This window comes from Emys orbicularis, chromosome 20 (genome assembly GCF_028017835.1).
Source record: "Emys orbicularis isolate rEmyOrb1 chromosome 20, rEmyOrb1.hap1, whole genome shotgun sequence".
In the NCBI taxonomy this organism is placed as follows: domain Eukaryota; kingdom Metazoa; phylum Chordata; order Testudines; family Emydidae; genus Emys; species Emys orbicularis.
In genome coordinates this window covers 6142287-6158501 of record NC_088702.1, presented here as the reverse complement: position 1 = coordinate 6158501, position 16215 = coordinate 6142287, and the positions used below count along the sequence as shown (strand labels likewise).

General features: G+C 44.3%; 1 protein-coding gene across 1 annotated transcript in view; it reads left to right on the top strand.

The window, feature by feature from the left end:
- Positions 1-16215, top strand: part of OTUD7B (OTU deubiquitinase 7B) — a 53576-nt gene that overhangs the window by 11699 nt on the left and 25662 nt on the right. Inside the window, exons 4-5 of the mRNA XM_065420255.1 lie at positions 10331-10432; positions 14192-14319. Coding sequence (XP_065276327.1) covers positions 10331-10432; positions 14192-14319 — 230 coding nt within the window. The remainder of the gene's footprint in view (positions 1-10330; positions 10433-14191; positions 14320-16215) is intronic.

Below are 16215 nucleotides of genomic sequence, written 5' to 3'. Positions count from 1 at the left end.
GCGCTGTACATATATAGAACAAAGACAGTCCGTGCCCTCGAGCTCACAATCTAAGATAACGAGAGACAACAGATGGATACAAATAGACGGGAGAGTATAAGGAAACAATGAGACGGTATTGGTCAGCATGATAGACATTGATCTCCACACTCCAGCAGCCAGAAAATTTGTGTCAAATATAATCACCACCAGCAGTGTAGGCATGCTTTATGTGTGCGCACAGGGTAGATCCTACGTCTCCTGTAATAAAAGCATTAGAGGTGGGGTGTGGGAAACCCTGAATAAAGTAGGAGAAGGGGACTAGTGAATTCTGATGTCTTAGAAGCTTATTACAATCTGGGTGAATCAAGCTAATAAACTTGAGATTTCTTCAAAATCATCCTCTTTTTAAAAGGATCTGAGCAGAAGACTTGGAGATAAAGTCTTCCAAATTCTAACACCCCCTTGCTGTGTGAATTTTTTTTTAAATCTCTCTGCACTTTACCTCATCCTTTTTTGCCTGCACCACCGATACACATTTCTAAATAAAAGACTTTTTCCTCAGTAGGTAACATACATTTTAAGGTAGGTCAAATTTTAGACCGAATCTGCTTGAGAGTCTCTGTAATAAATATTCTGAGGTTTTGGAAATTGACACTTGATATGGGTGATATTGTTACTTGTGGCTTTGCCATTCAGCAGTAGTGAAGCCATTCTTTCTAATGAGAATAAATTTCATGTATCCTAGCCTGGGGTCATATCTAGATGGATATTAGATACGCATTTTTTTAATCTGGAATGTGTGTTGACACACAAATGATTGAGGAGAATTTTATTTCAAAATGTAACTGCGTAACTCAAATATATTTTATTCCAATGATTTTGCAGAATTTATATACTCTAGAGCAGGTTACATATCTAGTGGTTAGACCAATGACCTGGGAGTGAGAACTCCTGGATTCTTTCCTAAATTACTGTGGTTATAGGCAGTGGAAAGATTCCCATTGACTTCAATAGAGCTGGAGCAGACCCTTGACTGTAATAGGGTAATTCCTATCAGATTGGAGGGGGGATAGAGGTGATAGACTGAATTAATAGATGTCTAGAAAGCGCTTTGAAGATGAAATGCAACTACATTCTGTGTTTATTTAACTTAAATACTGTAGGTATTTGTTTGTAATATAGAAATATCCTGTGTATTAAACAACATTTCAAATGTTTCAAACTTAATTCAGAACAACACTTGAGTTTCATTCTCAGATTTTAAATTAATTCCTTTATTGTGAGGTTAGTGTGCAGTATCGTTAGTGGATGACATAAGCTTAAGGTCTAATTTTCAGTTACATAAAGGACCCTTTGCTCTACTGGTTGTGTAAAAGGGCAGTGTAATTGACAACCACTTTAAAGCTTCTTTACGCTGCCAGAGTAGTGAAAACAGGCCTTGTTGTAACTGAAGGCTTGTCTAGACTTAAAACAATGCAGAGCTGTAATGCTGCAGCGAAGACGCTACCGACGCTAACGGGAGAGGTTCTCCTGGTGGTGTAGGTCAGTGGTCCCAAACTTTTGAGGGTCATGGCCCCACCAACCCTGAACTCGCCTTCCCACTCCACCAGGGCCGGGAGCGGCACCATTGCTTCAGGAGGGGAGGGGACGTGGACAGGATAAGGGGATCGTAGCTGGGGGAAGGTCCGGGAACGGAGCCGTTGCCAGGCTGTGGTGGGACCCGGCAGTTGGGCCCCCGGCTAGATGCAGAACTGCTCCAAGGCTGGGGAGGGGAATTGAGGCTGGGGGCGGGGCTGGATGGTGCTCCCTCCCTGACCCCATGGGGACTGGCCTGGGCCCGCTGTATCCCCCTGAATTTTCCTCCATGCCCCCCTACAGGGCTGCACCCCACAGTTTGGGGACTTCTGGTGCAGATAACCCACCTCCCTGAGAGGCAGCAGCTAGGTCAACAGGAGAACTCGGCCATCGACTTAGCACTGTTTACACTAGGGGAGTTAGGTTGGTTTAACTGCGTTGTTCAGGGCATGTGGATTTTCACACCCCTGAGCGATGTAGTTATACCGACCTAATTTCCTAGTGTAGACCAGGCCTGAGAATCAGACCTTTTAATATTCCTCCTTCTGAGCATCCTGAAGCACTTCATAAACGCTAATGGACTGAGTCTTACTACACACCTTGTAAGTATTTTCCTTCCTTTACAGCTAGAGGTGAAGTTACTTGCTCAAGGTTGCATAGAAAACTGTGGAAAAGCTGGGCATAGGCTCCAGATCTTCTCTTCCAGACTTGGGCCTTAATCACACGACCGTCAGTCCTCCCTAGAGATCAGTTGAGCAATGCTGAGTAGCTTTTTAAAAAAGCCCCACCGCATATTGGCAAGAGAACTTCTGCTTTCTTCTATTTATAAGTTACGGTAATACATCTGTGAATCGCCAGCTGTAGGCAGACTATTCGAAATTGCTGTATGATGAGGTTAGAACTAAGCATGTCCTGTCATTGAACGCAATTTACCCTGCTGATGAAGAGTCAGCGAGTGAATGGCAAACAGATGTCTTATGCTCGGAATGGAAACCTCCCATTTGTTAACGGGTGATAAGAGAAATCAATACAAGACTTACACTGGCCTTAATAAAGGTCTTTTTCTATCAGGGTGTTACCTTTTGCCTAGGTTTAATATACAAACAAATGCATACACGCTTCTCCAAGCCATCCTCCAAAGCACTACGTATCATGCATTTTCAGCTTTCAGAGGTTCTGCAAATATTCTGGCTAGTATGTTGTTGGCTAGACTGGCTGTTACTAGAGGTAGGTTCACAGTTAAGTCCAATTCATTGCTAGTTCAATACTGTTTCAAAAGCGTCTCTAATGCCTCTCTGGGGATTGGATCACTCACGGAAATTGTAATAAAATATATAGCCTCTCCAGTTCTTGCTGGTCAGGTGCACATGCTGCAAACCCCACCCCTCTATCCCCGACCACCTTTTGTGCTAATTGGACCCTCTGTTGGCATTCTCAGTGGAGAGGCCAATGATTGAATGGGCCCTGATGTGGAATTAACTCCATAGAGATGGTTCCTCAAGGGTTAAGCCACATTGGTCAAGTTGCCGGTGAAGTTTGTGCTACACCATTTCCTCTACTGTACGTTTTCTATAGATACAGGACTTGTGTCTCTGGGGCTGTCACTCAGCATCTTATATGAGCCTTAAATTCACGTAACTTTCTGAAAGGTTGAAAAAGCCCCGTGTTCAAGGAGAGAGCTAACTGTAAATGCATCAGTACATGGGAATAGGCTCTCATCATAGCTGTCAAATTTCAAAGGTAAAAATGTTCAGACTGTCAAATCCGTTTTGTGTGGGCTTTCCTAGCTTTGATGAGGAGAATCAGGGGGTGAGTTAACTACTATTTAATATATAATCAAGAACTATGAAAAAGCAGAAGCTATGATTAATATTTAAAAGAACTCGCCTCAGTATAGACACCAGTTCTCTTAATTGCACTTTCCAAGCTGTCCTCTTTATTCATTTCTTTGCTCTCTTAACCTACTTTAAATTTTGATTCCACCGAACACACCCAATGCTCAGTGATTCAGTAGGAGGAAAAAATGTGCTCAACAGTAAATGAGCAATGTGGTGGTGGGCGTTGATGTTAAATCGGTCGCGTCAGTCTGAGACGCAAGAGGACAAGTAACTCGTGGTAGTTACTGTGCTCTCTTGTTACAGAGGAAGGATGGTTTTGTGGCTAAGGAAGTGGGACTCGAGTTCTGCATTCAGTCCCTGGCTCTGCTACAGATTCTCTGGACCATGAGCAGCTCCCTTGATTTCTCTGTTGCTCAGATCCTCATCTGTAAATTGGGAGTGGCAATGACTTTCTTTCCACCCCACCCTTTCTTTATCTTGGGCAAACTTTTTGGCCCGAGGGCCACATCTGGGTATGGAAATTGTAAGGCGGGCCATGAATGCTCCTAAAATTGGGGGTTGGGATGTGGTAGGGGGTGAGGGCTCCACCTGGGGGTGAGGGCTCCGCCTGCGGGCTCTAGGGGGGCTGGGACCGAGGGGTTTGGAGGGCGGGAGGGGGATCAGGGCTGGGGCAGGGGGTTAGGGTGCGGGAGGGGGGCAGGGTGCAGGCTCCGGGCGGCGCTTACTTCAAGGAGCTCCCAGAAGCAGCAGCATGTCCCCCCTCCGCTCCTATGCGGAGGCGTGGCCAAGCAGCTCTGCACGCTGCCCCGTCCACCGGCGCCACCCCCGCAGCTCCCATTGGCAGTGCTTGGGGCAGGAGCAGTGTGTGGAGCCCCCTGGCTGCCTCTACACGTAGGAGCTGGAGGAGGGCGTGCTGCTGCTTCCAGGAGCTTCACGGAGCGGGGCAAGCTCCCGCAGTTGGAGCCTGTAAGTGCTACTGTAGTACAAATACTAAGAAAGTAAAAAATGGCCATAATGGGTCAAACCAATGGTCCATCTAGCCCACAATCCTGTCTTCCGACAGTCACCGGTGGCAGATGCTTCAGAGGGAATGAACAGAACAGGGCAATCATTGATGGTCCCCTGTCGTCCCATCCTAGCTTGTGGCTGTCAGAAGTTTAGGGACACCCAGAGCATGAGGTTGTGTCCCTGACCATCTTGGCTCATAGCCATTGATGGATCTTTCCTCAATGAACTTCTCATACTTTTCTGAACCAAGTTATACTTTTGGCCTTCACAACATCTCCTGACAATGAGTTCCACAGTTTGACTGTGCTGTGTGTGAGGAAATGCTTCCTTTTGTGGCGACCAGAACTTCATGCAATATTCAAGGTGTGGGCATACAATGGAATTATATAGCGGCATTATTTTCTGTCTTATTATCTATCCCTTGCTAACATTCTGTTAGCTTTTTTTGATCGTTGCTGCACATTGAGCGGATGTTTCAGAGAACTCTCCACAGTGACTCAAAGATCTTTCTTGAGTTGTAACAGCTAATTTAGACCCCATCATTTTGTATGTAGAGTTGCATTTATCAACATTGAATTTCATCTGCAGTTTTGTTGCCTAGTCACCCAGTTTTGTAAGATCCTTTTGTAACTCCTCGCAGTCAGCTTTGGAGTTAACTCTTTTGAGTTATTTTTTGTATCATCTGCGGACTTTGCCACCTCACTGTTTATCCCCTTTTTCAGTTCATTTATGAATAGGTTTTCATAGATTCATAGATTCTAGGACTGGAAGGGACCTCGAGAGGTCATCGAGTCCAGTCCCCTGCCTGCATGGCAGGACCAAATACTGTCTAGACCATCCCTGATAGACATTTATCTAACCTACTCTTAAATATCTCCAGAGATGGAGATTCCACAACCTCCCTAGGCAATTTATTCCAGTGTTTAACCGCCCTGACAGTTAGGAACTTTTTCCTAATGTCCAACCTAGACCTCCCTTGCTGCAGTTTAAGCCCATTGCTTCTTGTTCTATCCTCAGAGGCTAAGGTGAACAAGTTTTCTCCCTCCTCCTTATGACACCCTTTTAGATACATGAAAACTGCTATCATGTCCCCTCTCAGTCTTCTCTTTTCCAAACTAAACAAACCCAATTCTTTCAGCCTTCCTTCATAGGTCATGTTCTCAAGACCTTTAATCATTCTTGTTGCTCTTCTCTGGACCCTTTCCAATTTCTCCACAGCTTTCTTGAAATGCGGTGCCCAGAACTGGACACAATACTCCAGCTGAGGCCTAACCAGAGCAGAGTAGAGCGGAAGAATGACTTCTCGTGTCTTGCTCACAACACACCTGTTAATACATCCCAGAATCATGTTTGCTTTTTTTGCAACAGCATCACACTGTTGACTCATATTTAGCTTGTGGTCCACTATAACCCCTAGATCCCTTTCTGCCGTACTCCTTCCTAGACAGTCTCTTCCCATTCTGTATGTGTGAAACTGATTTTTTCTTCCTAAGTGGAGCACTTTGCATTTGTCTTTGTTAAACTTCATCCTGTTTAACTCAGACCATTTCTCCAATTTGTCCAGATCATTTTGAATTATGACCCTGTCCTCCAAAGCAGTTGCAATCCCTCCCAGTTTGGTATCATCCGCAAACTTAATAAGCGTACTTTCTATGCCAATATCTAAGTCGTTAATGAAGATATTGAACAGAGCCGGTCCCAAAACAGACCCCTGCGGAACCCCACTCGTTATGCCTTTCCAGCAGGATTGGGAACCATTAATAACTACTCTCTGAGTACGGTTATCCAGCCAGTTATGCACCCACCTTATAGTAGCCCCATCTAAATTGTATTTGCCTAGTTTGTCGATAAGAATATCATGCGAGACCGTATCAAATGCCTTACTAAAGTCTAGGTATACCACATCCACAGCTTCTCCCTTATCCACAAGACTCGTTATCCTATCAAAGAAAGCTATCAGATTGGTTTGACATGATTTGTTCTTTACAAATTTGAAGGTTGAATAGCACTGGCCCAGTACAGAGCTTTGGAGGACCCTGCTATTTACCCCTCTCCACTGTGAAAACTGTCATTTATTCCTACCCTTTGTTTCCAGTCTTTTAACCAGTTACTGATCCATGAGAGGACCTTTCCCTTTATCCGATGACTGCTTACTTTGCTTAAGAGCCTTTGGTGAGGGAGCTTGTTGAAGGCTTTCTGAAAGTTCAAGTACACTATATCCACTGTCACCCTAATCAACATGCTTGTTGACACTCTCAAAGAATTCTAATAGATTGGTGAGGCGTGATTTCCCTTTACAAAAGCCACGTTGACTCTACCCCAACAAATAGTGTTCATCTGTGTCCGATAATTCTGTTATTTACTGTAGTTTCAATCAGACTGCACAACCTATTCAGACACTAACCAGAGTTACAGTTAAAAGCCAGGAAAGTTAACTTCCTTGTACATGTTAAAGTTTAGCAGCTGAAATGAGAACAAATTGTCCACTTCACATGTTTTCCTGGGAAAAGGCTTAAGAGTCACTACAGAGGTTTTTTATATAACATTAAAAAAAATGGATGGACAGTTAGGTGTTTAAAATCAGATCTTTTAAGACTTTGGGTGTTGGCATTTGACACAAACTTTGAACCCTTTGAAATGTGCATCTCCTGCTAGTCTCTAAAGCCACTAGCTACTGCAATTCTGGTGACAGGTGGTTTGAGTGATGGCACCTTTTAGGTTCCTGTGGTTACTCTCTCCCTACACTTAAGTCTGCCACAGTGTTCAACTACCTATTACCTGAAATCCATCTCTAGGCCATGGTAAGGCAGCATAATAGCTCTGAGGCTGGAAAAGAAGAGCAAACTGGGATTTTCACTGGAAGTACAAAATAAACTATTCCTGGGTTATTGTTAGCTGTATTTCTCAGTGCTCATATTCATTTGACTTGCTAACCAAAGCCACTTGTAGTGTAATTGTATCTCTGAAGCTAAGGTTGCAGAGAGAACTGGCCTGCTTTTGGGCTAGCGCTGGGCACACAGCTTAAGATAGACTTCTCTAATTGTGTCTGGGTATCTTGTTTTCAAGACTTTTAGCAGGTATCTTGGTCTTTCCATCACCTTGGAAAAAGCAAAACATTCAGAAATGGGTTTTGGAAATGTTTTAAGGGAATGGAGTTGAGGTGCCCGCTTTTGCATAACTTGGCACATGTGGAAATAGGTACAAATTGCTACTCGTATGTCCCTTTGGGTGTATGTAGCACATCCTGATTACAGGCTGCAAATAGAAAATACCTCTCTAAAGTGTGTCCTCTGACTTTAAACTGGTGTTGCATTGCGAGAGGCCATGTTACACTATGGGCACTACAGAGGCAAAACTACGGTGCTGAAGCTATGCCGCTGTAATGCTGTAGTGTAGACGCTTCCTACAGCAACAGAAGGGGTTTTACTGTCACTGTAGGTAATCCACCTCCCCGAGCGGCAGTAGCTAGGTTGATGGAAGCACTCTTCCATCTACCTACCTGTGTCTACACTGGAGGTTAGGTCTGCATAGGCTTGGCTCTCAGGGATGTGAGGTTTTTCACACCTCTGAGCAGCATAGCTATGTTGATCGAAATTTTATATGTAGCCCAGGCCTGAGACTGCACAATCTATTCAGACACTAACCAGCATTACAGTTAAAAGCCAGGAAAGTTAACTTCCTTGTACACGTTAAAGTTTAGTAGCTGAAAGGGGAACAAATTCCCAGGAAAACATGTGAAGTGGACAAAAGGCTTAAGAGTCACTACGGCAGTGTTAAATTTTGTTTAGCTTTTGTCAGAAGCTGTTTTGTTTCTCAATTTACTCTTCTGGCACCATTCCACTTGGCGAAGGGTTGTGACTTTGCTGTGCCAGAAGCTATATTGACTGAAAATAGCCTGCTTTTCTGAGTGGAGCTATTGTCTTGAGAGGTTGTGTACTAAACAGTTTTCATCTAGAGTGGATTCCTTTTCTAGTCCCAGGAAAAGAAATTACTGGCATCAGATTGCAGTTAGCGCTCCATTTTGTGCTTTCTCTGTTTATCCCTTTGTGGTGTTAAAACTTCCTTAATTTAGTTCTTCTGCATCTGTTGGTCAAACTGCAAAGAAAAATCACAAGAAATGTGTGTTCCTAAGTTTTTAAGTGTTGTCTGTATCTAATAACTAGCAGAGACTCTTCACGGACTCTGTGGACTAGACAGCTAAATTGCAGTGCTGGGAAGAGACCTAGTTTTTCTAAAGACGGGTTCACATGCTGATTCCACTTATTTGGAGTATGAATAGAGGCACGCCAGCCTATTGCCTGCTGATTGACATTCAGTTGGTCTATTGTGGAGAAGTTAACAGTGGTCATTGGGAGCTGGGGAACACGTTGTTTAGAGGACATGGTTTAAAATACAGGGCGAGCTGAATCCTGCTTAAAGATGGCTTGGAACACTTCTGTAGATTTCTCCGCTGGTTACTACTGTAAACTAACTTTGTTTTCTTCGTATAAACAAAGATTCAACTTCTTCCAGTTACACTACACATGACCATGATTCTTAATATTAATTTTTCAAAGTCAGTTTGCTTTTCAGATGATCCGAGAGGCCATATCTTGATTTGCAGTGATTCAAATGCTTTATAGTACCTGAGAGCTCGGATTCCCAGTTTTTAAACTGTCTAAAGCACTAATCTGACAGTTCACATATTGGCTGTTAAGATCATGTGGGGAAAGACTTTCAAAGCTGCTTAGTTGGTGAGATCAATGAATTTTTCCCAAGTACTGTTCCTGAACTGGCGAACAGAGAAAAAGAACATTGTACGGTATACCTCTGCATGCTTAAGATATGAATGATGAAACCACCAGGAGAAACTAAAAATAGCATTTTGCAGTTGAACAATTTTTCTGCTGATGTTCAAGGCTGAAGCTCAGGATTGGGAGCCAGGCCTCCTGGATTCTGTTTCCAGCTCTGCCCCTTAGTTCATGTGACCTCAAGTAAGTCACTTCACCCTCTCTGCCTGTGTCCTCAGCTGTAAAATGGGTCAATGTGGTAATCTACCTCACATGGGTGTTGTGTGGTTTAATGTACTGTATTAAAGCTTGTAAAGAACCTGACATCCGATGAAAGACACTAAATGTTTGAGTGTCTTGCAGAATGGATTTGTTTGGCGTGCATGTTAGTTTAGACTGTAGTTGGTTGTCCATTCACCTTCTGGAAAAGATGATAAAACCCCACCATCCCTGTACTTCCCCTATTATCCCGTCAGTGTAGCCTAATGTACTTGTTGCTTATGGCAACTCGTATTCCTCCCTTTTATATCTTTAATATGTTTACAGATGGTAGGGCTTGGCTTTCCAGAGTGGCCAGGGAAGTTTGTCTCTGATACTGGAGACACCAATTGCTATTTTTGTTTAAAATGCTATAGGGATCTTTAACTTCCACAAGGGCCCTCATCAGATCCAGCCAGAGAGAATACTAATGTCTTTCAAAAGCCGACACAGCCAGCAGTATGGGCCACCTCGATCTATTGAGGCATAACTTGAGTCCCACATCCTTCTGGCTCAGAGGCATGATTGGTATCATCTGAGCCATAATGACGCTTTCGCTGTTCAGCTACTACTGTAAGAGGGTTTCTCTGGCTGTTTACTTGTTACTTTGAGCTCCTTCCTTATTTTTTTCTTTGGATAGATTTGTTCTCTGCTGAAAAACAGATGGGGGGCGGGGAAGGGTCATCTAGGTCAGAAAATGCAATGAAATATGTTTGTTCCCCTCTCCCTTCCCCACTGGAAAGTGGATACATAACTGCTTATTCCTGTTTGTCGGGTGCTCTGAGACAGGCCAAGCTACAATCCGTTCCACCTTTCGCCTTTGAACAGGCAAAGACAACGATTGTTCTTCCTGTGTCAATTATGAGCTTACAGTGGGGGGTCTCTGAAATATTTCCACAGGTCGCCTGAACTGGTGGGCTAACGTTGATCCCAGCTGCCAAAGGCTACTTCCTTTGGCGACCACAGGCGACGGGAACTGCCTGCTTCATGCTGCCTCCCTGGGTAAGACCTCAAAACAATTCATGGTGAAGTGAATAACAGTCGTGACTGATCAGTTTTTGACACTTGGGTATCAACAGATGCAGAGAAGTTTTGCAGGCACAACTTCCAACCGCTCACTTAATTTTTATCTCCTCCCTTAACAGCATAGCATGTTATAAAGGAAATAAAGAGGGGTCATCAAAGGAGAGAAATAAAACTTGCTACATTTCAGAGAGGGAGATGATCTAAGAACAGGAGTAGGAGTCAGGAATTTGACTTCCAATCCTAGGCTTTGTCTTCACTACCCGCCGATCCGGCGGGTAGCAATCGGTCTATCGGGGATCGACTTACCGCGTCTAGTGAAGACGCGATAAAATCGATCCCTGATCGCTCTGCCGTCGACTCCGGAAATCCACCACGGCAAGAGGCAGCAGCGGAGTCGGCGGCAGCGCGGCAGCGGTCGACTTTACCTGGCTGTGAGGACGGGGGAAGCCGACCTAAAATACGCAACTTCAGCTACGGTATTCACGTAGCTGAAGTTGCGTATCTTAGGTCGGACCCCCGCTGTAGTGTAGACCTAGCCCTAGATTTGTAGTTTTGGGCACCACCCTTCAGCTCTCTGTGCCTCCATTTTCCACCTGCTTCACAGGAGGGTGACACGACTAAAGTTTGAAAGGCCCTGTGTAAGTGTGTGTGTTGTTCCCGTCTTGAAAACCTACATAGTCCAGAATAACCTAGGATGGGGCAGTGATTTCTGGTTTGTGCACCTGTCTGCCTTTTTCTGAACCCACCCCTAGAAGAGATTTATTCTTTCCTCAAGAGCGTTAGTCCTTTCAGGATGATGCAAGCTAAGCCTGTCTTTCATTTTTAATGGGCTTGGGGTTTTTTTCAGTCAAAGGATTTGTATTGTCAGAGTAATGAGGTAGATATGCAGCTGTGGGGAAGTCATGGATGATTCTCTGAACTGGTGTTTCCATGAAAGACTGAACTAAGAGCAGAAGGGAATAAAAAGTTCCTATAGTGCCAACATCCCTACTTGAGAAGGATTATTTCTTTTTTTTTCTTTTTAATTTTTTTTTTTTTAAAGCGAAGTATGTAGCATTTCCCCACTTTGTCCTAGTCCCATTATTTTAAAACTGCTGGTTCTCCCCACACCGCAGCATCTCTATTTTTAGACATGGATTTCTGAACGAAATATATGAAGGGTAAATACGTTCTCCTACTATGAAAGTAGTTTTTTGGTAGTAAATGAATATCCTTAGCACTGTTTAGAACGGGAGTGGGCAAACCATGGCCCGGGTGCCTCATCTGGCCCTCCAGACATTTTAATCCGGCCCTCGAGCTCCAGCTGGGGAGCGGGGTCGAGGGCTTGCCTCGCTCTGCACGGCTCCCAGAAGCAGTGGCATGTCCCCCCTCCGGCTCCTAAGCGTAGGAGCAGCCAAGGGTTCTTCGTGCTCTGCCCCTGCCCCAAGCGCCTCCCCCACAGCTCCCATTGGCCTGGAACCCTGGCCAAAGGGAGCTGCAGGGGCGGCACCTGCGCACAGGGCAGTGCGCAGAGCTGCCTGGCCACGCCTCCGCATAGGAGCCGGAGGGGGGACATGCCGCTGCTTCTGGGAGCTGCTTGAGGTAAGCACCGCCCAGAGCCTGCACCCCTGACCCCCTCCTTCACCAGCCATGATCCCCCTCCCACCCTCCAAACCCCTCGGTCGCAGTCCGGAGCACCCTTCTGCACTCCAAGCCCCTCATCCCCAGCCCCACCCCAGAGCCCACACCCCCAACCGGAGCCTTCACCCCTCCTGCACCCCAATCCCCTCCCATACCCTGAACTCCTCATTGCTGGCCCCACCCCAGAGGCCTCACCCCCCCGCACCCCAATTTCGTGAGCATTCATGGCCCGCCATACAATTTCCATACCCAGATCTGGCCCTCGGGCCAAAAATTTTGCCCACTCCTGGTTTAGAAAATAGTAATGTTATGTTGAAATAATGTAGCTTGAGGTTTATAGTCAATCTTGCATAAAAATCAGTGTTCAATATTTTATCGCCTTTGCGGTGAGACTCAGATCTCAGGATAAGATTGTATGGACTTGATATGTGGCATGAACCATGCCTGCCACCAAGGTTTGCAAAAGCGAGCTGCTGAAGGCTTCTTTGGACTAGGTTAATGGTTATGACTTCCATAACTTCCAGAGAATAGGTGATCTCTCCATAGGGCCAAATTAGCTGCAGTTTAATAGTGGTGGACAGCTTTTGAAATTGTGGGCTTTCAGACTTGGGTGGGACAAGCTAATAAAAATAGTGAAGGAGAGCGCATGGGTAATAGAGAACAGTAAAAGTCTTGCATCCCAAGGCATTGGCTTCAGCGGACCAAAGGGACTTCAATGCTGGGGAGTTGTATAAACAGGGGACCCTCTTCTGCTTTAGGGTAGCTTATCCTCTGGTTTTAATCCATTTTATGCAGAGAGAAAAGGATAGTCTAGTGGTATAGGAACCTAGCCTGGGCCTTTGGAGATCCAGGTTCAAGTCCTGCTCTGTCCCAGACTTCCTGTGTGGCCATGAGCAGCTCACGTAGTCTCGCAATGCCTCTGTTCTCCATCTGCAAGATGAAGCTAATAGCAAGAATGCTGTGAGGATAAAGACGTTAAAGATTGTGAGGTGCTCAGATTCTGCTGTGCTGAGGGGCCAGATAAGCACCTAAGATATCAGAAGCTTGAGAATACTTGTCTCTACCCTTCCCTCTGGCAAAGCTTACTGTATCTGCCAAGGGAATTTAAAGTAGCAGAACCACCCATTCCTTCCCCACACACGGATTGCTGCCTCCTGGACTGGGACCATTTTAGAAGCCCAAGTTTTAGTCCCCAGTGATCTAATCTCCTGAGTGTTGCTATAATATTCTGAGGTTTCTGCAGTTAAGTCAACAGAAGTGGAGTATTTCCTACATGGGACTGGTGCCGTTCATAAGTAGTGAAGCCAGCCTGCCTCATGTAAATAGATGTTATCCTGGCCCCTTGATTGATTTCAAGTAATTTATGGACACAGTACTTTACTATCATTGATGAGTTTTTTGGTATTTTAAATTAAAAGTGGCAACTTTAACTTGAACTTCCATATTTCTGTGCTACAGAAAAATGCTGTACAGCTGTTGTGTTGTGGATAAGCTAGGGGCTTGGGGTCAGGATTCCTGGGTTCCATTCCTAACTTTGTCACTGACTCTTGAGATGTCCTTAGGCAAGTCACTTTATCTACCTGCCTTGGTTTCCCCATCTGTAAAATGGGGATACAGTAGAACCTCAGTGTTATGAACACCAGAGTTACGAACTGACTGGTCAACCACACATCTCCTTTGGAACCAGAAATACGCAATCAGGCAGCAGCAGAGACGCAAAAAAAAAAGCAAATACAGTACAGTACTGTGTTAAACGTAAACCGCTAAAACGGAAAATTAAAAAAAAAGACTTGACAAGGTAAGGAAACTTTCTGTGCTTGTTTCATTTAAATTAAGATAGTTAAAAGCAGCATTTTTCTTCTGCATAGTAAAGTTTCAAAGCTGTATTAAGTCAATATTCAGTTGTGAACTTTTGAAAGAACAACCATCACGTTTTGTTCAGAGTTACGAACAACCTCCAGTCCCGAGGCATTCGTAACTCTGAGGTTCTACTGCACATCCCTACTTCACAGGGCTGTTGTGAGGCTGTAGTGAGACACATCTTCAGAAGGCAGAGGCTGGAGAAAGGCCAGCAGCTATTAATACTTTTTCCTTCCCCCCCCCCCCCCCATGTAGGTATGTGGGGTTTCCACGATCGAGATCTCATGCTTCGCAAATCGCTTTATACCTTAATGGATAAAGGTGTGGAAAGGGAAGCTCTCAAGCGGCGGTGGCGATGGCAGCAAACACAGCAGAACAAAGAGGTAGGAGAAGGAATTAAGACTGAGTTCTTAGTTATGACTCAAGGAGGCATGTCCAGGCACAATTTTAGATGGTTCTGGGAGCTGCTTCCTCTTCTGGGGAAAGCTTTGCTTTTTAAACATTTAATGTGAATTTTGGGCAAATCCATAATGTACAGTGAATTGGCTCGCTCCGAAGGGAAGTAGCCATCCATTTTCATTACAGTTGTGAAACTTTTAAAGAGATTCTTTTCATATGGTAAGGATGTTCTGTTAACTTATAGCTGTGTTAGCAGTATTGGTGTACATTGTTATTCCTGATGTGTTAGGTTCCCAAGTGAGATCCAGTGTAAATAGGATAATACAACGTGACTGTGAAAGCTCATACTTTCCCGTATTGTTAAATTACGATTTGCTGCAGCCATTCCTACTGTGCCTACATTAGGGATCACATCCTGTCACTACCAACAAAACAGTTCTTTCAGAGAAAAGAAATGCATCATACTCTGTGTAGGCTTCTCTTGTGATAAGATCAGAGAGACACTTCTCAGTCTGAGCGCTGTGTGGACTTTACCACCAAAAAAGGAAATTCGCACTCTCACCACATTAAAAGACCATTACAGTTGTGACACTAGCCCAGGAAAGCAAGGACGTATGTTTGTCAGGGTGGAAAGTTACCAGATGTCCTTGAGTAGCTAGATAGAATACCATTGTGTTTAGGTGCTAAAGAACACAGTACGTTTTCCTTAGAGCTGTTTGATTTTTTTTTTTAAAAAGGTCATTAGTAAATAAGACTTTAAGATTAATATTTCCCGCTTTAGAAAGAGAGCCATCCTTGTTAAAACTGAATATTTAAAAACACAAATTGACTTTTCATCATTTAATGTTAAAAGCATAGGTTTCAGCACCTCATCAGTCTGTGGCATCTGAGTGCTGTCTCCAGCAGTAGACGGCCAATAAAGCACAATTATCCTGTGTGCTTTAATGACCTCTAGTGTTATGAAAGACAGGGTTGTGCTAGTCCCTTTGTTTGGAAGATCTGTCTGACCGTTCACCTGGTGACTGACTGACATTCCAGAGTTCAGGTGATGGCTGCCACCAGTTCTTATGTTCATGAGTAAAAGCCCTAGTAGAATTGGGGAAGCATGTTATCCAACAAGCAAAAACATTCTTTGGGTGTAGAGTAAGATACTAAAATAGCGTTGGTATCTCTGAGTGGAGTGACTTCATTTCAGTGGAAGTGGAGCATCCAGTTGGAAATATTAAAGGTGCAGTTGAACTGTTGACTTGTAAGTTGGGGTTTGGATTAAAAAAGGTTAGTGGTGCAAGCTCCCCCCTATCCCCAAAATAAGCTCACTGTAATGAGATGTACATTGTAGATGCACAGTGAATTGTGCCGATCTGCACAATTTAAGCTCTTCCCCCTCTTTACATGCTTAGATCAACTGTGAAATACTTAACAATGTTGACGATTAAATTATATCATCGTTGTACTTCTGAGTAAACACCTCCCTGAGACCAGCAGGGGCAGACATCGCTGCGTTGGTTACTCTTGGTTCACATTTTGAATGATTTCATAAGACTAGTGATTTAATTTTCTAAAACTGAAGCTCAGATTCTGGAGCACAAGATAGCAGAGAGGTGTGAATACACTGTGCTCCCATGCAGTCCCCAATTCCAGTCCTGGGAAATTGGATTTCTGAAATCTGATTTAGTAAGTTTGGCATAACATCTTGTGTAGTCTAACTTCAAAATCAGTCTGACTTCTTTTTTTGTTTGGCGATGTGATGGTTTCTGGTACTTTTTACCTTAAATTGTCCCTCTTTGTGGGCATGTTGGATGTTAACGTAGCAACATACCAGCTTCAGCCAAGAGGGCAGGTTGAAGATTCCTTATTCCCAAAATATAACTCTTACTGAA